The sequence below is a fragment of the Sander lucioperca genome, chromosome 13 (genome assembly GCF_008315115.2).
Source record: "Sander lucioperca isolate FBNREF2018 chromosome 13, SLUC_FBN_1.2, whole genome shotgun sequence".
NCBI lineage: Eukaryota > Metazoa > Chordata > Actinopteri > Perciformes > Percidae > Sander > Sander lucioperca.
This window is the reverse complement of record NC_050185.1, coordinates 17,727,746-17,753,604: the sequence shown is the minus strand read 5'-3', so window position 1 is coordinate 17,753,604 and position 25,859 is coordinate 17,727,746. Positions and strand designations below refer to the sequence as shown.

General features: G+C 38.6%; 2 protein-coding genes, 1 long non-coding RNA gene and 6 other non-coding genes across 10 annotated transcripts in view; 8 read left to right on the top strand and 1 right to left on the bottom strand.

Annotated features, from left to right (window-relative positions):
* Positions 1–874: 874 nt before the first annotated feature.
* On the top strand, positions 875–4,172 carry LOC116037102. 2 transcript variants are annotated; one of them, XR_004101787.2, is made up of 9 exons: positions 875–1,187; positions 1,564–1,625; positions 1,822–1,855; positions 2,053–2,126; positions 2,313–2,409; positions 2,604–2,674; positions 3,335–3,386; positions 3,568–3,619; positions 4,045–4,172. It is a non-coding gene; the product is annotated as an uncharacterized LOC116037102 (long non-coding RNA). The 2 variants fall into 2 exon arrangements; XR_004894934.1 differs by lacking the exon at positions 1,822–1,855.
* Positions 1,667–1,738, top strand: LOC116037140. Its single transcript, XR_004101795.1, has one exon. It is a non-coding gene; the product is annotated as a small nucleolar RNA SNORD49 (small nucleolar RNA).
* On the top strand, positions 1,902–1,975 carry LOC116037145. The gene has a single exon (XR_004101800.1). It is a non-coding gene; the product is annotated as a small nucleolar RNA SNORD65 (small nucleolar RNA).
* Positions 2,169–2,242, top strand: LOC116037147. Its single transcript, XR_004101801.1, has one exon. It is a non-coding gene; the product is annotated as a small nucleolar RNA SNORD65 (small nucleolar RNA).
* Positions 2,458–2,531, top strand: LOC116037141. The gene has a single exon (XR_004101796.1). It is a non-coding gene; the product is annotated as a small nucleolar RNA SNORD65 (small nucleolar RNA).
* LOC116037143 lies at positions 3,174–3,251 on the top strand. The gene has a single exon (XR_004101798.1). It is a non-coding gene; the product is annotated as a small nucleolar RNA SNORD49 (small nucleolar RNA).
* On the top strand, positions 3,429–3,501 carry LOC116037142. Its single transcript, XR_004101797.1, has one exon. It is a non-coding gene; the product is annotated as a small nucleolar RNA SNORD65 (small nucleolar RNA).
* A 7,572-nt stretch (positions 4,173–11,744) lies between the features above and the next one.
* Positions 11,745–15,981, bottom strand: nsrp1 (nuclear speckle splicing regulatory protein 1). The gene is made up of 7 exons (XM_031280859.2): positions 15,805–15,981; positions 14,883–14,967; positions 14,623–14,679; positions 14,344–14,472; positions 13,796–14,003; positions 13,279–13,381; positions 11,745–13,166 (listed from the first exon to the last, which is right to left on the bottom strand). Exons 1-7 carry the CDS (start codon positions 15,822–15,824, stop codon positions 12,359–12,361), a joined length of 1,410 nt encoding a protein of 469 aa, XP_031136719.1. The 5' UTR covers positions 15,825–15,981; the 3' UTR covers positions 11,745–12,358.
* A 2,809-nt stretch (positions 15,982–18,790) lies between these two features.
* ssh2b (slingshot protein phosphatase 2b) overlaps positions 18,791–25,859 on the top strand; it is a 28,320-nt gene continuing 21,251 nt past the window's right edge. Inside the window, exons 1-2 of the mRNA XM_036008966.1 lie at positions 18,791–19,050; positions 24,891–24,934. Of these exons, the coding sequence (XP_035864859.1) occupies positions 18,988–19,050; positions 24,891–24,934 (107 nt within the window). The 5' untranslated portion in view covers positions 18,791–18,987. The remainder of the gene's footprint in view (positions 19,051–24,890; positions 24,935–25,859) is intronic.

Here is a 25,859-nt window from a genome sequence, read left to right as displayed (position 1 = left end):
CACCTAAATTTCCGTAATAACTTTATTTATGTAACTCCAAATAACATGTAGCTGCATTTTCTTTTCTTTTTTTTAATTATTTTAATTCTTTCTTTTTTTTTATGTTCTTGTTTAATTACCGTGTTTCTTTGAATTTAATTTTCTAAAATAGGTAGGCTAATACAGGACACATGTATACAGCATAAAGTATTTTTGTCCCTCTCTATAACTTTATTAAACTATGAAGAAGTCATACAATCAAAAAGCATGAGTTTTGAGCAGCAGAACCAATATTACCAAAAAAACATTAATAACATAAAAAAACTGGTGAGGACTTAGCTTATAGTTGTACTAGGTATTTACTTTTCATACATTTATACAACACTTAAAGTATAATACAAGTTCAATAAAATAGGCTATGCTATAAAAACATTTCAAAAGATTTTGATGTTAATATAATTTATTTTCTAATGTGTAAGTAGCAGGTGCAGCTGAGGTTGAGTTCATTTTAGCTAATTTCTACACTGTTAGTAGAACCGACTTAGTTTCACCAAGAACATGTCATCATGTTTCATTATGTATTTTGTATATGTAGGCTAATATTAATCAGCAACGTAACTTCTAACTAGCTGCCAAATACAATTGTAGTGAAGTAAAAGGTATTGTAGTATTGTTTTCTTAAATGTAGTGGAGTACAATTGTTAAGATTAAGATTTAAATAAGTGTATACCCATACAGTAAATAGGCACAGTAAAAAAAACGGTTCAGTAAAAAACCCACAACATAAAGTCGTGATATAGGCCTACACACTCCTGTACAGCAGGTGGCGAAAGAGCGCATTTTAAGTCGGTTTGTAGCGCGCCAAAACAAAAGAACAAGTGACGTTTTATTCCTGCGACATTCAGCGTTTAAATACTTCGCCACTGCAACGTTGCTGTCTCTTTTGAAATCGTCTGGCAGTCTGGGCTGTCGCATGCGTGTTAGTCCCCGGGAAGTGTGATTCAACTTGTTTAGAGTGGTCAGTAAAATACAAGAATACAGTCCTAATTGTTCAAACAGCACGGTAGTTGAGCTGTAGTTTGTGACTTTAGTTCAAACGTGGTCTCTGCTAGCGTAAAGTGTTAACGTTAGCGTTGTCGTGACGGGCCTCAAGCAGCCACGTGGATCCTGCGTGAAGCCCACTCAAAGATGGACAAGATGAAGACAAAGTGAGATTACGTTTTCTTTAAGTCTCGCTTATAAAGAGTTTGTTTTACAGGAAACATTGCAATGTTTCTACCTCTAATCTCGTTTTTCCGGTAAAAGTAACGTTACTCCTTATTCATTAAAAGTCAAAGATCGGTTTCTCCTAATGAAATGGTTTAACGGTCATTTTATTTAAATATGTACTATAACATTGTGTTGAAACTTAAGACTCGTTGCTTCTCAGAATAAGTAAAATTTTTAGTGGGATCAGAAACTTAACATTCAAATGCAACGTTAATATTTGGTCTGCCAGATAAATACTTGTCTTTGTTTTGTGTGCCTGTAGTCAGAGCAGTGAAACCAAAGATTCTGTTAACCGGTGGTCTTGTCCTTCCACAGGTGGATGTCCCTCTGGGCAGGTGTTGCACTTGATATATGGGGTGTGTTGATGTCCCTGCAAGGTGAGTTGCAGTGAAGAAAACCAAACTGTTTTAATGCAGTTGTCAGTGATGAAAACTGTGAATAGGAAGTGCCGTCTGATGCGACAACTGACGATGTTATATACTCACTGTTCTGAGCCTCCAAAACTGCGATTGATTTTAAGTGGTAATCCGTCTTAAACTGGAAGTTACTTATTGTTTTTTTTGTTTTTTTAAGACTGGTCAGAAGAATGGGTCTCGTCAAGATGGAGGTTGGTTTAATACTGCTCTTATTAAAATGTGTTGTAGTTTTAAATGTAGTGATGAAACCCAAACTGAAATAGCTGGAATTACCGGCAGATTGTTTAGTGGTGACTCTCGGTTTTCTGAACATTAACTAAAGCAGTTGTTAACTTTCAAAATGGATTTAGACTAAATGTAACTAACTTTGTTTTCCATAACTGAACAGACTTGTGAGCTGCCATAGGAGGTTATGCTTCATATGGTCCTAACAGTGAACTGAAGATGATTCATTTCAAGCAGGTGAATGCATTATCTGTCCATAAAAATGACAGACTGCTTCTGTTGTGATGAAACTTAAACTGAAATAGCTGGAATTACCGGCAGATTGTTCAGTGGTGACCCTAGGTTTTCTGAACATTGCAGTTCTGTGACTGTCAAAATGGACTAAATGTAATATTTAACTCATTACTTTGTTTTCTTCTGTAGCTGAAAAGACTTGTGAGCTGCAAAAGAGAGATGTCTCCATGCAGCGCTTCGTATGCTCCAACTAAACCAGCTGACTGAAGATGTTGATTTCGTGCAGGTGAAAATGCATTTATCGGTCATTGAAATGGCAACTGACTGCAATGGGTTGTGATGAAACTTAAACTGAAATAGCTGGAATTACCGGCAGATTGTTTAGTGGTGACCCTCGGTTTTCTGAACACAAAATTGCAAAATGTCTTAAGTGGATTTGGATCAGTGCTAGTATTCACCTGTTTGTTCTGGTTTCTCAAGGTTGGCCTGGTGGCATAAGATTTCTCCTGAAAGAAAGGGACTCGTGGGCTACACCTTTTGAGACGGGCCTTGTAAGTATTTTTTTTAAATCACTATATTCTTGAAATAAAGTAAGCTTTTATGCTCACCTTTGTACAATGGAAACACTCAGTACTTGATTGATTTCAACATCTGGATTACATAAGCTTGTTCAGCATTCTTAAGCTGAGAACAGACAACAAAACTGACGTAATGATTAATTTGCAGCAAATGGTAGTCGGTTTAGAGTTGACATTAACCTTTTTAAGATTGCTGCATCATTCGGATTTGTCCAAATTCCAGTCCTCTCATTTTGAGGAGTCTGATATGGGGCTAAAACAATCAGATTTAAAATCCTCAACTCCTGCACATACTGCAGGTGTCTACTTGTGGTGAGTTTTAGACTACATGATCCTGAAAGTCAAAAGTCCTTAAATTATGGTTTGTTTCTGGCTTAGAACATAGCCAACTTTGTCCTGTGCTTTGACTCTTGTTGTGCAATGGTGAGTTAATTGACAAGCTTATAAAGGAGTAAATAGTCCGTGTGTAGCTTATGGTGATGAAAACCTGGAATAGGAAGTGCCGTCTGATGCGACAACTGACGATTGTCTCTGATCCACTTTTCTGAGTCTTTTAAAGCTGTACTGATTGAGGATTGGTGGTTTTCAAAAGAAAATTCTGTTCTCATTATTCCACCTTTGTTTTTATTACAGGTGTCATTCTGCCAGTCTGCTGCAGTCCCCTGAAGTCTGTTTGAATTGACAGGTAGCCGTTCAGCTTTAATACAATGATGGCATTCAACCTTTGTTATGATGAAACCCAAACTGAAATAGCTGGAATTACCGGCAGATTGTTAGTGGTGACTCTCGGTTTTCTGAACATTAGATGGCAGCATCACAGTACACTTGAATAAAATAATTTGCTGACTGATTTTATTATCCTTCAGAATTGGATCAAGTGGTTGCGGCAACTGTCGGTATACCTGCAAGCTACATGTGGTAAGACATAAATCTGTTTATGTTAATGAGGATAGAAGTTTCTTTTTTTTTTAAAAAAGACCATTCAAACATCTGTGCTGCTGAAATGTCTGTTTCAAAATCTTGACTTCAGAGGGGTGGTCAATGACTCCCTGCAGGGTAAAGGATGTCATTGTTGCAGCAGTAAATATTTCAGGGATCCACCCAGACATGACCGTAAACCTGTTGACCCTTGTAAAACAAACTGCTCTCTGGATCTGTTTACTGTTCAATGTGTGGTTGGTTTCTGTATGAAATGCAATTATATAAATGTGTTGCCTTGTAAGTTTTAGGTGACTTTTCCCATGTGTTTATACACTGGTATCATAGTGAGTTGAATATTATTCCTGTAAAGAATTTTTTTTTTTTTAAATCCCATGGCTAATCTGGCTCCCTCTCTTCTTCAGATGACAAGATGACTCATGGACACTGGTCTCAAGATGGATGTCAACATGTTTGTTGAAAAGTAGTTTACAATGTAGACTGGTTAATGTTAAGATTGCAATAAAGTGTCTAAGCAGCCTGATAACTGAAACCAATGGTGTAACTTCTTGTAATGCCTCCACTAGGACACAAGCAAGCACATCTTTTAAAAGCAAACATCTTGAGGTGACGTGTGTATATGTAGGAACTTAAATGGGAATCTTAAACCACTAACTGGAAGGGATTCCTCCACACCCCAAGAAAGAAACGTGCTGATTTTGATTTGAGGCTAAAGCGACCTTTAATGGCCTCTAGACATTAAGTACCGGTAGGCTCTTGCATGTTATCATCACGTGTCTAGAGGTGTGGCTTCATTGACTGAAGTTAGCAAAATGGAAATGCCGTTCTTCAGGATGGTATTTGTTTAAGCATTAGCTTTGGAGACAAGACTGAGATTTGTGCCATAGGAAAAAAAGCCCAGTTTTAAACATTAGCAGGTTTTCTTTTATGACTTGTTTTTATTATGTCATTTGGAGAACATTGCAAATCTTTGCTCGGTTTGTAAATTATTTCAGTGTAGGTGAACAAACGAGCTAATGTTTTTCATCCCTAAAAGTTTGTCACAATACAGTGCTGACTGTCAACATGCTTTATCGCCTCTGTACATTTCTCAAATGTTAACAATGCTGCAAAGATCTGTTGTAACACATTTAACCTGTCTGTTTTGAGGCTGTTAATGAATCATGAAGATTTTGAGATTAAGTAATGCATAGACATTGTGCAATATGCCTTTAATTCAGGTTGCTCTGCCAAATCATGGGTGGGTCCATTGCACTAAATAACCTTAAATGAGGTGGATATCGAGCTTCACTTTTTAGGGTATCAGCTTACAGTTTGTAAATGCAGGTGTTCAAAGTTGGCCACTGCTCAATGGACAGAGCCAGAGATGGTTAAGAGTAAATAAAGAGGCACTGTCAAACAAAGCAGTGAATCAGGAATACCACCGGTGGGTGATGATGGCACAGTGGATATGTCATACCTTTGGTGTGGGAGATCTGGATTCAATTCCCACTGCGATGCATCAACCAATGTGTCCCAGAGCAAGACACTTAACCCGTAGTTGCTCCAGAGGTGTGCGATCTCTGACACACTGTATATAGCAACTAAGTCGCTTTGGATAAAAGTGTCAGCTAAATGGCATGTAATGTAATAAAAGGCACTTCTCAGGGATTACATTTGTATTTGTCTATACAAAGTTTGAGGAAAGCATTGCACATTTATACCTTTAACTACCTGCCAACTGTACCAAGACGTTAAACATGTACTTCCCACAGATTACAAACACCCCAAAAGATTTTGAAAACATAACCAACAAAAAAAAAACGTCCATACCTGCTGGGTGAAATACAGCAATGTGCAAACACAGCATGCTTGGAGTTGGAAACACACAGTCAAGGCTATTATTACTAGCAAGCCCCTTTTGTTAAATATTTAGTGAACTGTTCATAGGTGGTTATTTTTTTAGTTTGTGAATAATAATTAGCCTAATGAAACAGTATTTGAAAGTTTTCTGAATGTGCTCTTTTGTTTTCACAGAATATTATTTTGCAGGGCAAATATTGCCAGAACAAATAAATGTTTAGACAAAGGCAGTGATATGTGTATATAATAAAATAATTTAGCTATAGCAAGTTTTGTCTTTAAGCTTTTTGGGTGATATCTATAAAAATGAACGTGGTCCAATATGATGTGGAATTGCATAGTTCTAAATCAAAAACCCTTAAATCTTCTAAAGTTACCCTCCACAAACGCTTAATATTGAGCCCTATGTGTCGATGCTAGAGAGGTAGAATGATTGCTTCGTGCAAGTTCCACTAGTTAAATGAAACGCATTATAAAATATGAAGGTAGATATGATCAGGGCATGATGGTATTTTGTGTGGCATTGGTGGATGCAGACACTTCATATAATATTCTGCTTTTTTGGACCTTACCTGCCTGCCAAATCACATGCCTGTACTTGTGACTGATGCATGTATGTTATGCAATCAATGTGTATAAATAAGTTGCATGATTTCTTCTTCAGTCACACTGTGTTTATACTTCACAACTGTTGCCAGGATCCAACTTTATAGGTAAATGCTGTATTTGCATGCCACTCTACTTCATTTACTAAATTCAGTTTTGCTTCAATGCTGATAACCAGTTGCTGTTTATCTGATTTCCGACACCTCTGCCACTGCTCTCCTAACATGACATCCACCTATGTGAAGATGATTCACTCCCTTTATGAGGACGGAGGCGTAGGCAGCCCTTCAAACCCCGTGAAATTTAAAGGCCAAGACTATAAGCAGCTGAAGAAATCTCTCCTCAATGAAGGGAGCATATTTAAGGATGACACTTTCCCAGCAAACCTCAACTCTCTGGGAAAACTTGTTACAGATGTTGTCACAGCTGAGCAGCTCAGTGAGGTGGAGTGGCTTAGAGCACACGTAAGTCAACATATTTATTGTCTTAAACTGTAAAATAGGCGTTCTAGAAAGAAAAGATTCACGTCTCTGACTTTTAATAGGACCTTAACCCTGATGTGTCATTTGTTGTGAATGGGACTTCAGGCTTGACTTCACACAAGGAGAAGTTGGTATGCAAACATCTTGCAAAATGTGACTTACTGTAAAGCCCAGGCAAAAAGCCTTTCCACTGAAGGTATTAGGATTACCTTAATCTCTGAAGTTATTGTAATGTGCTATGTGGTTGCCTGCAGGCAATTGCTGGTTTCTTTCAGCTATTGGAGCCTTGACTCTTCGTAAGTCATTGATTGCACAAGTGGAGCCTCTGGATCAAAGCTTAAAGGATTACTACGCTGGGATATTTCACTTCAAGGGGAAGTCATCTTTTCTGTCAGCCAGTGAACTAAGAACGCAAATGATCACAGTGGATCCTTTTTGTTTTGAAATGTGTTTTCAAGATGGAAATATTGATATTACTTTGCACTATTTACAATGGATTTTATGGCGACATGATCGCTGGCAACCCACCTGAGGCATTCAAGGACTTCAGTGGGGGTGTGCTCTATGCACTGTCCAAAAGCCCATCTGACCTTTGGGATATAATGAACAGAGCCGTACAGTGCAAAACTATGCGAGGATATGGGACTCTCCAGGGGTAAAGTACAGCATTTGAGGCAATTTAATTGAGGCTCAATTACTTTGGTAAACAAGTCCTACTGAGTTAGTCAGTGTATGCGCTGACTTTGATTCTTATGCATTACTGTACTTAATGCATTTCCAAGACATGGACATCTTCTGCGACAGCCCTAACTCTGTGGATGGTGATGCTACCTGGCAGTGGTATTGGTTACAAAAAGAAGGCCGCTGGAAAATCTGCTGGGTCCCGTAGTGACACAGGTGAGGTTTAAGCTTTAATTTATCTATGTTAAAACAACGCAGAGAGCTGAGTTGGCGGGGACATGCTTCAAATATGGGTGAGACATGAAATTCCATCCAGGAAGGCCAGTTTGAGTAACATATCCTCATCAGACCCCAGATTAAGTAAGTTTTAAAACAAAAGGTCCTTGATTTCAGACAGAGGTAAACAAATAAAATTAAAAAAACAATAGTTACGTATGCAACGAAGGTTCTATGAATTCTGGATGAACCCCAGAGACGTATGTGCAGGAGGTTGATACATAACACCAACAAAGACACACGTGTGACCTGTGTGATGCAAGCAACCTCATGGCACCCAGCAGTTGTCTCCTGCACAATCTTCTCGTCAAGACTCCAAGTGACAATGAACTCTGGCGGTCCTCAAGAATTCATAGAACCTTACTTACATCTGTAACTCTCGTTAAAAACTCACTCTTAAGATAACTTTCTAATTTGTCCAGCTGACTCATTTTAAAATGAGAACCATGTAAAACATATTTTATATACGCACATGATATACTGAAGCTACATTCTGCTGAAGAACTAAGGCTGAATGACTTTGACTGGAGGTGCTGGAGTGTAAACCAGAGCCACTGTGATGTAGAAGCATCTTGGCTCCCGCGCAGTGGATGTTCCAGACCTGAACAGGGATGTTTCTTCTTCTCTTTTTTTACAACTTTATTGTAATGTTCTTTCGCCACCTTCCAGATAATTGTTTACTAGTGAGTCCATTGCACATTTCTATACCTTTTATACATGTCAATTGAAATTAGTAGCTAACAGATAACTGCTAAATGCAAAACTCAATCAATAGTTTCCTAAGTTATGTGATAGGCTAGGTAGCAATTTTGCAATTTTGATGATGGAGCATACAACAATACTGTTTAATCCATTCTTACAAATTTGCTCTTGTGGATTTGCAAGGACAAAAAAAAAAACACAACCCTCCAAGCTCTTTATATACGAAGTATGCTACAGGCTCATGCAAACCATTTCTGAATTTGGAGAAATCCAATCACTGTTCAGACGAGGCTTAGCCAAAGGACAATTGGAAATCTTAAAAAAAACTAAGGCTGATAAGGAAAATAAAGAAAAAAAGTGCTGTACTCCCTCATACTTATCCTCAGAGAAGTTGTGAACAAATCGGCAGTACCGCCTCACAGTGAAGGAGAACAAGGGGGGCAAGAACGTCTTACTGTCTCTGCTGCAGAAGCCTGATGAAGAACATCGCAACAAAGTTGTATATCAGACCATTGGGTTCACCATCTACAAGGTCAGTGGTGTGTTCATGTTCACTTGTCTGCAATTTTGTTGTGTTTTATTGATAACATACATGGCAAAGTATATTTTACAACTTTATTGTAATGTTCTTTCGCCATCTTCCAGATAATTGTTTACTAGTGAGTCCATTGCACATTTCTATACCTTTTATACATGTCAATTGAAATTAGTAGCTAACAGATAACTGTTGATAACTGTAATGTGTTTTATTGATAACATACATGGCAAAGTATCTAATCGTATATCCTCATCCTTTATTCTAAACAGGTGCCATCAGAGGTAAACAAAGAATCATTTATATACATATTTTTGTATTAAAGAAAAAAATCATGGGCATACATACATTCAAGCCTACATAGATAAAAGGAAGTATCCTATTTATAATATTTGCAGGCACCCAAAGGGCGACTTCCATATTCACTCTTCGAGTAAGAGCAACCTCTAAAACAAAGTGAGTTCAACAAGTCAAGAGAACTGGTCGAGTTTCACAGTTTGGAGAAAGGAAAGTACTTGATCATTCCCTCCACGTATAAAAACAACAAGGTCACAAACTTCGTCATCACAGTCTACTCTAAGGCAGAGGCCGAGATGGAGGGATGACACCATGATGGATGCTGGAGCAATGTATAATAACACTCCTTAAAAAAGTCATTAAAACCCTCTAGTTGATGTTCAACTAATTGTTAACAAACACTTTAAATGCACCTATAAATGATAAATAAATAATTCATTACATACACATACACACACACACACACACACACACACACACATATATATATATATATATATATATATATATATATATATATATATATATATCATAAATCTGTAGTAAGTCATCTATAATGCATGAATTCATGATGAGATAAATATTTACAGACCATTTACCATTTTGAATAATGTATACATGGTTTGTCAGTATGTTATGTTGTGTTATGTATGTTATTATGAAACTGTAGCTCAAACAGTTAGAGCCAATAGATGGCATCATGCACACTCAAGTTGATGGACTTGTGCCGTGTCTGAAATTATCATGAAGAGATGCAACAAAATACTCAACACCAAGAAACAAGAAATGTCTCTGATGTGCAGTTAATAATACTAAAAACTAACTTACAAGTTTAAAGTGCTCTCTAAATGTAGTTGAATCTGTTTTTGCAGAAACTGTTTCATCGCTCCAATTTGAATAAGAGTGGATCCCTGTCCGACTATGAGCTCCAGAAGGCAATTGAGGCTGCAGGTAAATAGTAATATTTTTTTTTAAATTTATGGGCGCCTTTAAACGTCACTTAAAGGTGCTGTAGTAGGATTGTGAAGATCCAGGATTTAGCCAAAAAATTTGAACATCGACAACTTCTCAGTCCCTCCCCCCCTTTCTGCTAAAGCCCAAAACGGTCTCCTAAGTCCCTTCCCCCACAAGGGAGAATGAATGCGTGTGCCTGACCAAGTGATTGACACGCAGTTAGACATCCCCCCTGGCCTTGATTGGTGAATCTGAACAGGGAGCTGTGGATTTTTGCAAATCACACTACAGGCTGTAGGTGGTGTCAGAGGAGCCAGATTCTTTTTTTTAAATTACCTGCTTTATGTAGTTCTACTGGAACATATATGACAGAAAGTTAGTTTTATAAGTCTTACCTACTGCATATTTAAGGTCACCTCTTACAGCAGTAAACACTATTTACCAATTTAAATAGAATTAACACATAATAATAAACCACCCCCAATAAAAGAAAGGGGAACACACTTCATATTCACGTTTGTAACTGGAGTACTTGTAACTTTCTCCTTGTGTGTGCACCAGGAATGAACGCGAACGACGGCTTGGTGAGGCTGATGACTTCGTTATTCAGGCTTCTCAAACCTTCATCACTCTCATGTTACGCCTGGACAAGATGTCAAGTGAGAAATTAGGCTTTTAATTGTTCAGAATGAAGAAGGCAGTTGGGGCTAAAGAACTAAATCCCTCTTGAATCCTTAAATCTGCAAACTCAAGTTTGTATTTGAGTTTGCAGATTTCAACAGTGGACCGTAACATAGCTTATAGAGTATTTCTCCATATCAAAATGTGTCTTACACTTACGTTGCATTCAAAAAATATGATATTCTTGGTTTGTTTCCTTTACAGATGTGATCAAGGACAAATCATCAGATGGAGTGATCCACATGACCTGGGAGGAGGCAAGTCTATTTCCACTTAATGCCATGTAATCTTCATACTTTCCCAACAAGCATATATAGCAATACTGCAATATACAAATACAAATTCTGCTGCATTGACCCTTAAGTATGTGGTATTATAAGTAAACTGTATGTAAAGTAACAAAAGTAAAGACAAGATTAGTATTACCAATGCAGTTATGTATAAATAGCATTTTACTGTTGTAGTCAGTTTAATTGTGTTATACACTGTTTACAGTGCATATTATGGAGCACACCATGTCTTGTGTGAAATCTCTAAAGTAACTTGTAGATAAAGCTGTTGATTAAATGTAGTGGAGTAAAAAGTAAGTTTCCCTCCAAAATAAAATGTTCTCGCAGTATCCAATAGCATAACATAAAAAAATGACAGTAAAATACTTCAGTAAATGTACTTAGTTACATTCCACCACTGTATGTGGCCCATTCTGTGCAGAAAAAAATACTGTGGGGATCAATAAAGTATCTATCTAGTTAAAACCATTAAAGACTAACAATTCTATAAACTGCCTTTTCTTTTGTTTCAGTGGTCCAATGCCTCCATGTTCAACTAGACCAAAGCTAACACAGGAGCAGATTCCTCCAATCAAACCTTATATAGAATTGATGCCTTCCTGTGCAAAACCTGTAAAGCATGTAACCCCCTTCTGTGATTAAATGGGTAATTAACGTTGTTACCTTCTGAATTATGAGCACAAATCTTAATTGTAGTACACATTTTAACATCAAACTTCATGTAGTGATGGCAAACAAACAGGAAGCAAGAGAAGAAACTGTGGACCAAAAATGATTTTATTAACTCATCACTGTCTACATGAGAAAGACTCAAACAAAAGCCATCAAACACAATATCACTGGCTCATATGTCTTTCCACAAGTCTTCCAAACCAAGCAATAAGACAAATTACACTCATTCCTGTGCAGATGTTACAAGGGACTCTGTCAAAACTCATATTTACAAGTCAGTGTTCTTATTTCACAATAATAAATCAAATCCATCAATTCAAGTGCAAAAGACAGACCATGAGCACGCTCTACTGTTTGAATATGTCCACTCACTGCAGTAACTGGTGGAGTCAGCAGTTACAGGATAAGAATGGCAATATTCAATATTTTTCTTATTGTTAACAAATCCCATGAAAAGACTAGAATTCCTCCTACTAACAAGTATCTGAATATAGTCCACAACAAATGCACTATTTACTCCTGTTTGAGGAATGTTCTTAAACATCTTCAGTAGAACCAAATAGGCTCAAGTAACAGGGCAAATCAGAAAGTATTGACAGAAGAAGAAACTAACTCGTTAGTCTTTTCAAGGGATTTGTTCAAAAGGAAAGACATTACATTACCCTCTATATTAAGATGAATATTGTGTGCTGCACAGCTCTCAGTCCTCCTCCTTTTCTATATAAGTCTTACAGGTCGAGCGTGTCATCTGTCTTGCCAAATACCTGTCTCTCGCCGAACTCACAGTGTGATCCGTGCTGCGCTTTGCAAACTTGTTTGCCTTCTCCTCTATTTCCTCTTTCTCTTCGCCTTCCTGTTTCGGTTCTTCTTTTTCCGTTCCGTGTTCTCCGACTGCTTCCTTCTTTTCTGGATCTTTTTCTTCCCCCTTCACTGCCTTCTCCTTCTCTGCTTCCTTCTTTTTTTCCTTGTCTTCCTGATCTTTGTCCTTGCGCCTGTCTTCATCTGGATTCCTCCTCTTCTCTCTTTCCCCATTCTTATCCCTCTCTCTTTCTTTAGGGCTCCTCTCCCTCTTCCCATGCCTGTTCTCCCTGTCTGTATCCTTGCCTCTGCTTCTGTCATCTTCTCTGCCTCTGTCTCTGTCTCTGTCCCTGTCTTTCCTTATATCCCTGTCGTCTCTTCTTCCCCCGTGCCTGTCATCTCTTTCCCTTCCCCTGTTTCTGTCTCTATCTCTGTCCCGTCCTCTGTCTCTGTCTTGATCTCTGTGGCTCTTCTTAGGTCTGTCTCGCTCCTTCTCTCTCTCCTTCTCCTCTCCGCTCCCTGATGAAGGCGACCTCTGTCTGTATTGGCGTTTTGAGTGTGCAGAGCCTGCCCCAGGCTTGCTAAACCCAGACTTCTGCTCATGCCCCTCCTCACTGTCGCTGCATGAACTTGGGATATTGTCGTGAGACGTAGAGGAGGCAACAGGTGAAGTCCTCTCTGTGTCTTTTGAAACCTTTGAGTTTTGAGCTCTGTGGAAGCAGGAACAGAGAGATACAAATAAAGGCTCAGAATGCTTTTTAAAAAGTATGTATGTGCTTCTTGTGTTTATGGATGAGCAAGTAATGCGGAGCTCTTACTGACTTGTTTGCTGAGCGATCCGGTATCGCCTCCTCTCCTACAGTCTGATTCAGCAGGTGCCGGTAGAAGCCGCTCAGGTCTTTTTGTTTCTTCACGTCCAAAGCCGCTAAGCAAAACAAAAATAATTCAAACATAGATTTTATATAAAGTGGCCTCTTTTCCACAACATTTTAAAGTCTCTTTTCAAGTCATGCTTTGTGTGCCCTGAGGAAGAAGATACTTCGCCAAAGCCAATAGGCTCAATACATTTATTGAAGGAATCAAGTTAAGTTACTTTCCTGAACTTTTTCTGCTTTCAATAAAATATTGGAAACATTATTAGGCGTTTTTCATACTGGCTGCACAAATTGTTTTTACAACATCCAGATTGCTTAAGGATTACATAAAGTTGCTATGGACAAATCCAATGTAAGCTACATTCATATGTTGCTTGAAACGTCTGGAGTTCCACGTCTCCCCATATCACAACAAAATCTTATCTGCCTGCAGCCTAAAAACAGTTGTAGAGTATCGGTCTAACCTTCAATCGCTGCTTCTCTTTTTTCTCTCTCCTGCTCCTCCTTCTGCTCTAGCAGTTTTTGCTTGTAGGCGGAGGTAACGTAAGCTTCTTTATCTGCAAACTGCTCTCCCTCTTTCTCCCTTTCCTTCTGGATCTTCCTCTCTTCCCTCCGTTCCTGTTCTTTCTTTCGGTCCTCGACTGCTCTCATTAACTGGTGGATATACTTTGGCTGTAATAAAGAGACACAGACAAAAAAAAATAAAAAATTTAATTAATGTTCATGAGGAAGTTCACCAGTAGGCTGTCTCAATATCAGAAAACAGCAACATTAACAAAATGACAGCAAAATTAAAAAGGCAGGTCAACATATTAACAGTACATGAACTAGTCAGATTTATGATTAAGTTACACATGCTATCCAGCCTTAGCAGCTCTACAGGGAATCAATGTCTTGCTCCAATATATTTTAGCAGAGTGCATGCTGGACGGTCTTTCTAACCATTAGATCATTCTGAAATCCCAGTAATGACAAATACAGCTTTGCGAGTGTTCAACATAAATGAGATTACCTTTTTGTCAGTGCCTCCTAGAATTTTTTTGTTGCTCTCAAGTCTCTCTTTTTGAATGTCATCGTACACAGCATCGTAGTCATATACAGTGCTGTCCTGTTCCAGGGCCTTGTGCATCTCCAAACGTGTCTTTAGACAGAGAGAGAGAACGAGAGAGAGAGACAGAAAAAGACCAGAGAAATGTAAATCACAGAGGAACGACTGTTTTTAAAAATAAATTAAAAAAGAAGAATGTAAAATAGTTTTAGGTGGACTCAAGTTACATATCCTTCCTCCCACCTGCTTCATCATCTTCTTTTTGTCAGCTTCTTTCTGTAGACTCTCCCCAACTGTGGTCTGAGGAACATAACAAAATATATTTAGTATATTTGGACAGAAGTCTGCTAAAATGCCAACCAATACCTGAAGGGGCTCTTTTTTTCTTCTTTTTTTACAGAAATCTGTTTAGTTTCCATAATAGTGAAAATACCTAAAACACATACATTGACGAGAGACAGATTACATTGCCCTGCTTTTAACATAACTATACGTTTACCCACCTCATCATCTGAGTCATCCTCGAACACTGAGTGTTTCTGCAGGGTCTTTGACAGTCCTTTCTTCTGTGACAAGATCAGCCCGTACCTGTGCACAATCAGACAACAAGGCTTTGTAACATATACATGTATTTCACCTGCAAGTCGTTCTTCAAGAAAAGGTATCTCTTCTTGGACAAATGCAAAAGCACCGACACTAAAGAAGCCATTTGGAGGAACAGCAAATTACTTGAAAGCGTTTTATACTTTTTTGAGGATGTATATATCTAGATAGCGAGGATTAGAAACTGCATTCAGAAACATTACCATGTATTTTACATGATGGTATTGATAGAGTTTATCTCAGAAATAAACACAACGCACTATTTATAAGATGGTTTTAACTTGTTTATAAGACAGGCGACTTTCTGCAAACTTTAGGTTAAGCGCACTTTTCATAGTGCAATACCTTATGCACCTAAAAGAGAAATAATAAACGCCTAAAACCTCGCGATATCTACCAAATGAGTTACGTTTGTTAACTAGCTACTGTCTGAATGATTAACGTTTACGTTAGCTATGAAACTCTTCGGGACAGTGTGTCATTGCTTGGTGGGGCAAACATCCAATAAATGCAGCGGTATTTCTGGTAAAATGAAGGATAAGTTGACAAATAAATGAAAAGATACGAACAAAACGGTACCTTGTTTTTAAACCTTAACTTGCTGCTTTATAAGCGAGATTTGCACAACGTTAGCATATCGTAAAACTAGCTAGCTGCAGGAGGCACCGTTTTCACAAATCACCACAAGCGGTAACACCATGGCTGCTACAGTTAAGTAAGTTATTTATTATAACTATAACTACAACGCCAGCCAAGTGAAACAGTCGTCGTTCAATGTAAATCACACAGTAGTATAACCACCTTAGCTTGTTTGCAACTTACTGCTTTGTAGGGACCGCCATCTTGCTCTGACTGTGAATGAACCATGGATGTATTATGGAATGAACGGGTGCGACAGATTCGATACATATTGTAGTAAAGTCATACGTAACAACTTCTGCTAGGTTTTCACTTCTGCTAGGTTTTCACTTCAGCAGCCATGTGAGTACAGCTACCACAAACACAAGACCGATATTTATAAATTTGGCCGTAATTGTTTTTGCTAATCACTAAATATGGGTTTGTCAGCCTGTTGCGAATGTGCGGACTTCCATTGACAGATAACGTTAGAAGTGACCGTGATGAACAAAATGTGAATTATCCATTGTAAAAATAAGGAATTATAACTGATTTTTGCAGTATTAGAAAATAACTAAAATACCGTGATATTAAAAGCATATTAGCCTACCACAGATCACTGTGCCACCCGTTAAAATCATAGACTGTATGTGAAAAATGACAAAGGTATTGTTTATATTACCAACAGATGGCGCTATTGCTCCAAATGCATTGATCAGTATCGCTCGGTTCGGGGAAAAACAAACAAACAATAAACTACAAAAATACAAAGGAAGATATCAATAGTGTGCCCTTACAGTAAAGTTAGATTACAAAAACAGGTAGGTATCTGGTTACAATGACCAGAAACCAAAGCTTATAATAGATCTACATGTATTTGTATTCTGTTCCTTCAACCACACATCATGTAGCAGCAAAGTGAGACACGAAAGATATAGGGTTAGAGAATACTGGGAGGAATGGTGGCGAGTCTGCTATTCTTACTGGAGAGGCAACATCAGAAACTGCTATCATTTCATGTTATTCGCTCATGTCATTTGTTATTTTCAATGCTGTCGACTGCTCTGTTCTAAACCTGGTGTAAGTCATTCTCTTAGATCAGAGAGCACATGGCTCACCTGTGATTAAAGTTGCAGCTTTAAATTCCCACTGCCTCCTCTGAGTGACTCTAAATCCAAACACCATTATCTCTGTCGTAATCTCCATCTCATCTCTGGCCTCACTGTTAATCCCTGGTACAAACAGAACGACTAAAGCTGCCTGATGGACGTATAAATGGATAGTGTGGTGATAAAATGAACTATGCGTGGATAAATGGAATGGTAGATTGTCAGAAGGATAGACACTATAAATAAGGATATACACTATAAATGGTAAGGTTAAGGTGAAAAATATAAAGGGACTGAACAAATACCTTTTTTATATCAATAACTGAGAGGCACATTCTCCCTATGATTTAGAAAAAAACACTGCTAAGGACAACAAGCCAATGCGTGAATTATTTGAATCATCGTGTATTGGGTTAGCCTGGCTCCAGACCATTTTTGGCAATTCAGTCTGATAGTATTATGTATGTGTAGCAGGAAAGGAAAGCAAAACCAGGCTGTACATGAGCTGTAATGAAAGTGGAAGTTCTGGTGCATCTGTGCATACCTGCACACATTGGTATTTGGGCTGTATTACATGTGCTGTTGACACACATTTGAGTGTGTGGTTTTCTGGTAGCCTATGGTTGCTGCTTTCCCTGATCTGTGCCCTCATGAAGAAAACGGTTTAGCAGTGCAAATTCAGACAGGCATGCTACACTTCAGCAGTCATAAAATATCACCTGATGTTTTCCCTTGGTCAGTAGGCTACTGCACCCACTTCACTGAAACTCATACACATATGTAGAGATCATATGACTTCTGGCTGATAACCTATAAGACAGGCCTCTCTTCTTTTCTGAAATGCAGCCACAGGTTTAGACTAACTCTCTTAAACCAGTGCATGAACATTATATACACTCTATATGGATATTGTACAGTAAACCTACACATTATTTTATTTTTTTATTTCATGCTTAGAATTGACACATTGACTCTCGAGGCTGATGCAGAGATACCTTTTTTAATTGAAGTTATTTACTTGAGAAGAAAATAATTGAGGAACTGACTTGACTTAAGCTCTAGTGACTTGAGATTTAACTCACACTTAAAAAATACAGAAAAGACTACTTCATAAGGTTCCTAAACAATAAGTTTGGTTTTCTTCATTTAGACTTGGGTATTAACTTATGTCTCAAGACTTGAAAGTGACTTGGGAAAGCTGACTTGGTCACATCTGGGCTTAGTATCTATGCATTAAATTGATAGTATGCATAATAATAGTTGGTAAAGACATGTATACATCAAGATCAGTTTTTTCCATGAGGAGTAGGCTACTACTCAGCATGTCAAAACACTTATTTAATGGATTCTATGGCTCTGTAGAAATCTTTTCAAAGTCATCAGATGTCATCAGGATTATGTTGGTTTGGGCTTGAAGACTTAAAATCTTGAAAAGGAAATGAAAAGCCTGAGTTACAAACGGGGCGTGCATTTTGAAAGACATGATCATTTAGGCTTAGACCAGACCGGCATCACTTGGCAGAAAATAATTATTATTAAATATATGTCTATCAAACAACCGTTTGTTTAACAAGAAATACATGCATACAAAGTTGTCAAAATTCTAATACAAACACGTGTCAAATTGCATTGACATCTATAGGATCTAAGGTTTTGTGTCCCCCCAAAAAGGGCACAGCCTTGACATTTTGCAAAGTACCTGGAGTCTGGATGTGCCAGTCTGGTCTAGAGACATCAGTTGCATCGTGGATAATGTGGATCCAGTGTTTTTTTTTGTTTTTTTTAACTTACCAATACTGGGGACTAAAAGTCAGGCTACATCATCGATTTTGACCTTTTTTTTTTTTTTAAAGATTTGTGTCTCGCAAGTCCCCGAACGTAACCATTTTAAGGCATATTTTCTGAATGTAATTTTTGTAGGGTGACGATGACAACGGAGGTCAATATTTACTCATCTTAACATGACACCACTAAAACAGTAGCGGCAGATTTATTGTTTGAGAGATACTAACGTTACTCATAGCTGCTTTGTTTTCGTCCAGCACACATACGGTTAATCGGGATTGACAAGCTAGTTGCGCATGCGCAGGTGGCGCTGACAGAGGAAACAGCCGGGGAGTAGCTAGCTAGTCAAATAGACTACGGTCAGAGAGAAGGAGCAAGGAAAAACAAGAGAAGACCAACAACCCGGGTTCAGCTGGGGTTTCTCGCCCTCAAATCAATTATGCTCGTCTCGCCGTTGTTGCTTCATCTCAGGTGTCCGCTTCCCGGTCGCTGAATGGCGCTGGTTACCGTGCAGCGTTCACCGACCCCCAGCACCAGCTCCAGCCCCTGTGTTTCGGTAAGAGCTGTCTTTATTGAACCTTCCTCCACTACCACTGTCACCACCACCAAACCCAAGTCTCTTTGCTATCAAAGGCGATTTGAAGCTTCATTTCCGCTGTCTTTTTGTCGGCTGCGGACTGTCATAAAGTGCATGGCCTTTGTACTCCTGCGCATGCGTGAAACATAGCTGCTCATCATTTTCAGTTACATTAATAGTGTCGTTACTCGCGAAATGTTTTGTTATTGCTGTTTGAAAACTAGCCTTCGAGCAAAGGACAGCTTCCCCTTCTGTCTCCACTCACTCTGGTTCCTGTAACTGTTATGCACATTTAAGTTCCGCGAGTTCAAAGATTCAACTGGCAGTTAACGCAAACGTTATTAACCGTTAACGTTACTGACTTTCATCGATAGTGTGGTGGAAATTGTTAGGTTTATCTGTTAGCCAATGTGACAGCAAATTATACTGCTAGCTAACTAATGGATGTTAGTTGCAAAATTGTATTTAAGCTGTCTACCAAGAATGATATCATGCATCCGCTCGTAATAAGCGCCTTGTGACACGCATGAATGCGGGTATTTACTCTTGCGTTATCGCGTCAACTTGCGTGAGAAAGACACGTCAACAACCGTGTTTACATGTAAACACAGTTTGTCTTTATCCTCCCCAGACTATCTCCCGATTCTTTCCTGTCTGCATACACGTTTCTCTACGTGCCTCGCTGCCTGCCTCTCTTTTCGTGTGTGTGTGTGTGTGTGTGTGTGTGTGTGTGTGTGTGTGTGTGTGTGTGTGTGTGTGTGTGTGTGTGTGAAGGCAGGCAGGCATGTACCCATGCAAAGCAGAGGAGCAGGTGGTTTTCCTGTTGCTATTCTCTCTGCGTTGTCTTGTTTTTACAGAAGCAGGGAATCCCGCCAGACAATCAGGAAGTTATATACAAGCATACCCTCTGTGTGTCCTATTCTAATGCCGTTCTCTGTCTGTTTCACACAACTTCATTCCTGTGTCAGTTCCGCTGTGCATGTTGTCAACAGCGTTTCTTCAATTGAGTCGTCCTTTTCTTCGTCAGAGTGGAGTGTTAAATGTTGATCTGCTGTTCTTCCCAGTGCTGGTTGATTAGGCAATGTTACTGTACGTAACTTCTATAATATGGGTATATTAAATTAACAGGAAGATGTGAGTGGCCAATATGAAAAAAAATCCAGTATCAAGGTTTATGTATATATACATTTAAATTGTGACATTGATATATAGGCTATATGGTGATAAAGTGTTCATGGATGAAATGACTAGACACTAGCAGTGTTTTTAATTGAATACCTGACAAATCAAGTTAAAAAATCCGATGTCATAAGGCAGTCCTACTCATTTATTTGCAACTCTGCCCACAATGGCCTAAAACATGTAAGGGATAACTATCACTGTATTAGTGAATATAAACATTATAGCAAAATCTTTAATTGTTGACAACTTTGTCTTGCTTCACACAGTATGTGTTTGCATATTTCCCAACCATACAGTAAAATCAAATTACTGGTTGACCAAAAATGCGGCACAATAAGAAACGACGGTTTCCTCTGTTTCCTTGCATGTTGAACCCAGTAGAAGATTAAAATGTGTGGGTTAAAATGTGATACTTTCCTTAACTATGTCCCAAATTACAAACCGCTGTCAAGTTATTTTTTTTACCAAGAATGTCAGTCACAAACTATTTTTGAGGACTGTGGTCTTGAAAGGGACCGTATTCTTCAAACCTTTTGTATTCTCTGAGTATAACAGGTTCTGCTAGTAGGCATAAGGATAACTGTCTTGCTTTGTACACACACACACATTTTAGGTAATTAGTTCTGTCATCCAGAGCGACTCAAACTATATACAAGAGTAGATGAAACAACAATGTTTAGATTGTCAACATCAGTAGCAATCAGCATCAAGGAGTACAAAGTAAGGTTGTCACAATACCAGAATTTTAAACACACATTCTTTATGCTGGTATTATTATTAATATTATGTAAGTATTTTTTGTTTTGTTTTCACTAATGTTGTTTAATCTGTGCAGCCTTGGGTTGAACATCTGATTGTAGATCTGTTTTTTTATTGCTTTGTTACGTTCTATACAATCGCATGTATAATTAATGGAGATTGTACTTGTTTTAAACAGGTGGTATCGGAAAAAGTATCAAAGTATTGATATTTTTGAGTCGACAAACTTAGTAAGAAGTCAAAGTAAATGAGTTAGATATAGTTTCTATCCTTTGACTGATCTATGTTAGAGATGTGATGGCGAGCCAGAAAGACTATCATCACAACAGGAGCTTTAAAAGTAGAGGAAGAAGATATGCATACAGTATGTGTAATTTAGCAAGGTGAGGCAGACAGAGGTGGTGACGGATGTGAAGCGTCTTCTTGTGGAAATATGCTTTCAAGTTGCAACCCGCACACACATACAGTGATAACGCATTGCACAGGCGTGCGTGCGTGCGTGTGTGTGGTGTGTGGTGTGTAGTCTTGTGTAAAGTCTCTCATGAGGTGCCTGCTAGCTGTTTTTTCTCCACCATCTTTACTTGAACCTTATGTTGGACCTGTCCAGCCTCACTAGTGTTTGTCGGCTTCGTAATAAGAGTGTCTGTTAGGAAAACACACACAGTGTACTAAACGTTTTGCCTTTAGGGGAGAAGCCTATACTAGTTTTAATCCGGTGACTCTATGCTGTATCTTGTGACTCCCAGTGCAGCACAGACTTGTCTCCTGTCTTGCAGATCCCTGCCCAGCCTGCACATTCAGACTACACATTTCCATAAGCTTTGGAAAAACCCTCTCACATTTCCATATATGTAAAATCTGAGTGTGTTTTCTCATCCAAACAAAGTTTGGGTAATATGTCACAATGTAGGACACAACAGCTGAAACTCTGTCGAATCTAGCAACCTAAAATATAAACTCCACTACTATGTAGTTTATAGTACAAATTAATGAAAATATTTTTTTCAGAGATATCCCCTTACTCATTCTCATGGTTGCTTTACTTGGACACATTGGTTCCAGCGTCACATACTTTACACGAGGTGTTCAACAATCCAAGATCTTTTTTGAAATACCTCTTGTGCTATTGAGTTGGAGAGCCTACATTGAAAACCTGATTTGGATATTGTGGCTGAGAGAGGTTCTGCAACAGTGTCACAAGATCTGGCAGTACATTTTGGTATCCAGACCCTTCCCTACTTTGCTTTAACAATAAGTCCAAAACTTAACAATTCTATACTGTGTCACACTCGCACCCGAAAAATAAATACACATATACATTGCACACAATTTTCATTGGCTACATTAAACATTGTTGTGCATTCACAGATAAAAAAGAAGTACTGTGATTTGATTTTTCATCCATATTATCAGCTTCGGTCAGAGCAAAACACATGGAGGCAGCCCTGCACAAGTTTATCTTTTTGTCTGTGCTCATCAACCTGTCATCCACTTGTTTATTTTATGAAGCTTTTAATGGTTTTGTAATTTTGTTAAAGCCTACATACAGTGTAAACAAGATAAGTACCAGTCCCTGCACGATAAGTGCCAGGTGTTAATCTGCCACTAATCCTTAGCCCTCTCATTTAGCAAAGCTTCATATTCCACAATGTGATTTGGATTTGTCAATTATTCTCTCTTCCTCATCTCCCTGCTTGTTTTTATGTGTGAATGTGTTATTCTCTCACCGGCCACACCTTAAAAACAGACTGAGGTCATTTTCCTGGAGAGTGCGCGAATTGAGTTGAAGCTGAACTCTGCTTACCCCCGTCTCTCTGCACCGCTGCTCTCTGCTCCAGCAGTACTGAATACTGTGCTGGATGCTGGTTGCACTTTTAATGTGTTTGTGCATGTATATGTGTGTGTTCTTGTGAGTTTGGAAATGCACAAGCTACTCTTTTGTTTTACAGTGGGACTTTATTCATTTATATTTTGTCTCACTACTTGTTTTTTGATTATGGTCTCACTGATTTGAAGGTGGGCTATATATATATATATATATATATATATATATATATATACACACAGTACTGTGCAAAAGCTGTATACTAAGAATGCTTTCAAAAAATAGGGACTACAGGTGGAAATTAGCAATTGTTGCTATAACCTGGCCCAAGACATATTCTCTTGTTTTAACAAGTTTAATGTTTATTTGTTTATTGTCCCTGTTTCAAATAAATCAATTTCCAATTCCAATTCCAATATTTTTTGTTTATTTTTATCAATTTACAAAATGCAAAGTGAGCGACCAAAAAAAACATCTAAATCACATCAATATTTGGTGTTTACTACCCTTTGCCTTCAAACCAGCATCAATTCTTATAGGTACACTTGCAAAAAGTCAGGGAACGAGGATCGTAGACGCATTGGTTGGCCAAGGAAACTTAGTGCAGCAGATGAAAAACACATCAAGCTTATTTCCCTTCGAAATCGGAAGATTTCCAGCAGTGCCATCAGCTCAGAACTGGCAGAAACCAGTGGGACCCAGGTACACTCATCTACTGTCCGGAGAAGTCTGGCCAGAAGTGGTCTTCATGGAAGAGTTGCAGCCAAAAAGCCATACCTCCGACATAGAAACAAGGCCAAGCAACTCAACTATGCACGAAAACATAGGAACTGGGGTGCAGAAAAATGGCAGCAGGTGCTCTGGACTGATGATAGAAATATTTGGCTGTAGCATAAGGCAGGTTGTTCGCCGAAGGGCTGTAGAGTGGTACAATAATGAGTGTCCGCAGGCAACGGTAAAGCATGGTGGAGGTTTGGGGCTGCATTTCTGCAAATGGAGTTGGAGATTTGGTCAGGATTAATGCTGAGAAATACAGGCAGATACTTATCCATCATGCAATACCATCAGGGAGGCGTATGATTGGCCCCAAATGTATTCTGCAGCAGGACAGCAACCCCAAACATACAGCCAAGGTCATTAAGAACTATCTTCAGTAAAGAAGAACAAGAAGTCCTGGAAGTGATGGCATGGCCCCCACAGAACCCTGATCTCAGCATCATTGAGTGTGTCTGGGATAACATGAAGAGACCGAAGGATTTGAGGAAGCCTACATCCACAGAAGATCTGTGGTTAGTTCTCCAAGATGTTTAGAACAACCTACCTGCCGAGTTCCTTCAAAAACTTTGTGCAAGTGTACCTAGAAGAATTGATGCTGTCTTGAAGGCAAAGGGTGGTCACACCAAATATTGATTTGATTTAGATTTCTCTTCTGTTCATTCACTGCATTTTGTTAATTGATGAAAATAAAGTATTAACACTTCCATTTTTGAAAGCATTCTTAGTTTACAGCATTTTTTCATACCTGCCTAAAACCTTTGCACAGTACTTATATATATATATATATATATATATATATATATATATATAAATTAGTTTTAATAATAATGCACTTTTAGAAAAGAAGTTACAGTCCATTACAGAGCATCATAAAATCTATTAAATTCTACAAGATCAAAATTATGCTTATACATACAGTATCAGCTATTTCCTGCTTTAGCAAAAAATAACTTCTAAGAGGAATGTTTTGACATTGCTGTTAATAGCTTGTATGTAATCTTTTTAAATAATAATATTGTGATGTAAATTGAGTTATACTCAATTAGATGATCAAAATGAATTATAAAAACACATTCAAAATGAAAGATTCTAGATAAAATGTCTAAAAGAGTGGGATTTTGGATATATATGCAATGATTGTAATGCTACAACATCCAAATAATATGTTGATTTTAATGTTATGTTGTGTCCCTATCTCCAAGCTCAATTGTTGAAAGTCAAATCATGTGCTTTATTACACATTAGTAAATGTAATTTTCTCATTTGACCTCTTCAGGAGTCCGGTAGTGGGGAGGATGACCGCCGCTCTCAGCCGAGGAGGTAAGTAAAGATATTGTGCAGCAACACCTGCTCTGTCTCAGAAAAAGCTTCATCATCTTTCCTTCAGTGACCTCAGCACAAAAATCACTTCTTCCTGCTACCCCTCAAATATGATGTGCAGTGGGATTTTCATAAACTAGGAGTTTGGATCACAGTGACATTGTACTGGAGATGTAGTGCCAGGCTGAGTGGATAAAGAGACAACGGGCATTGACTGAAGTGTCTGATCAGAGGGCCTGTTATGTTGCTGCCCCTGACCTCTGACCTCAACATGGCCCGACCTAGACCAACTGGAGAGAAAATAGACTTTACCTGAAGAAGCACTTGATGACTAATCATGAAGTGTCTGACCCTGCAAGACTTCCTTCCTTTACTGATACAAAGAGCTGCTGTGCTATTGTAGCCTCACAATCCTGGGCTGTCCCTTGTTGCCTCTGGCATTGTACTGGAGTTGGAATCTGGTTTATCCTGTTTCACTCAACGACCATTTGCAACTTGTTTTAGTCCACCAGCATTCAGCAATTTCCGTTTAGAGCTTACTGTGTTTATTTGTTCTAGATACACATGATACCAGTGAAGATTAGTTGCAGTACACTCTTACTTTTATCTTTGTTTTATTTTGCCCTTAAATAAAGTACGAAATCCTCTCATGTACGAGATAATTAACTGGCTCGCTTGCTGTCCATTAGAGGGCAGTAGGCTCCCTGTGTGTCAGGTCTGTGTATTTGGGTCAGTGGATCCAGGGGCAGATTAGTAGCACCTCCCAAAGTCAGAGCGCCAGTCTGTGTGTGTCTGGTCATTGGAGCTCTGTGCCATCCAGCTGAGAGGGCTTTCTGTATTTGTGCAGCTGGGAGTGAAATCTATATTCACATAGTGGCTCTGTGTGTTTGCACTAAGATAGGTGTCGGATCAGATGTCATTTTGT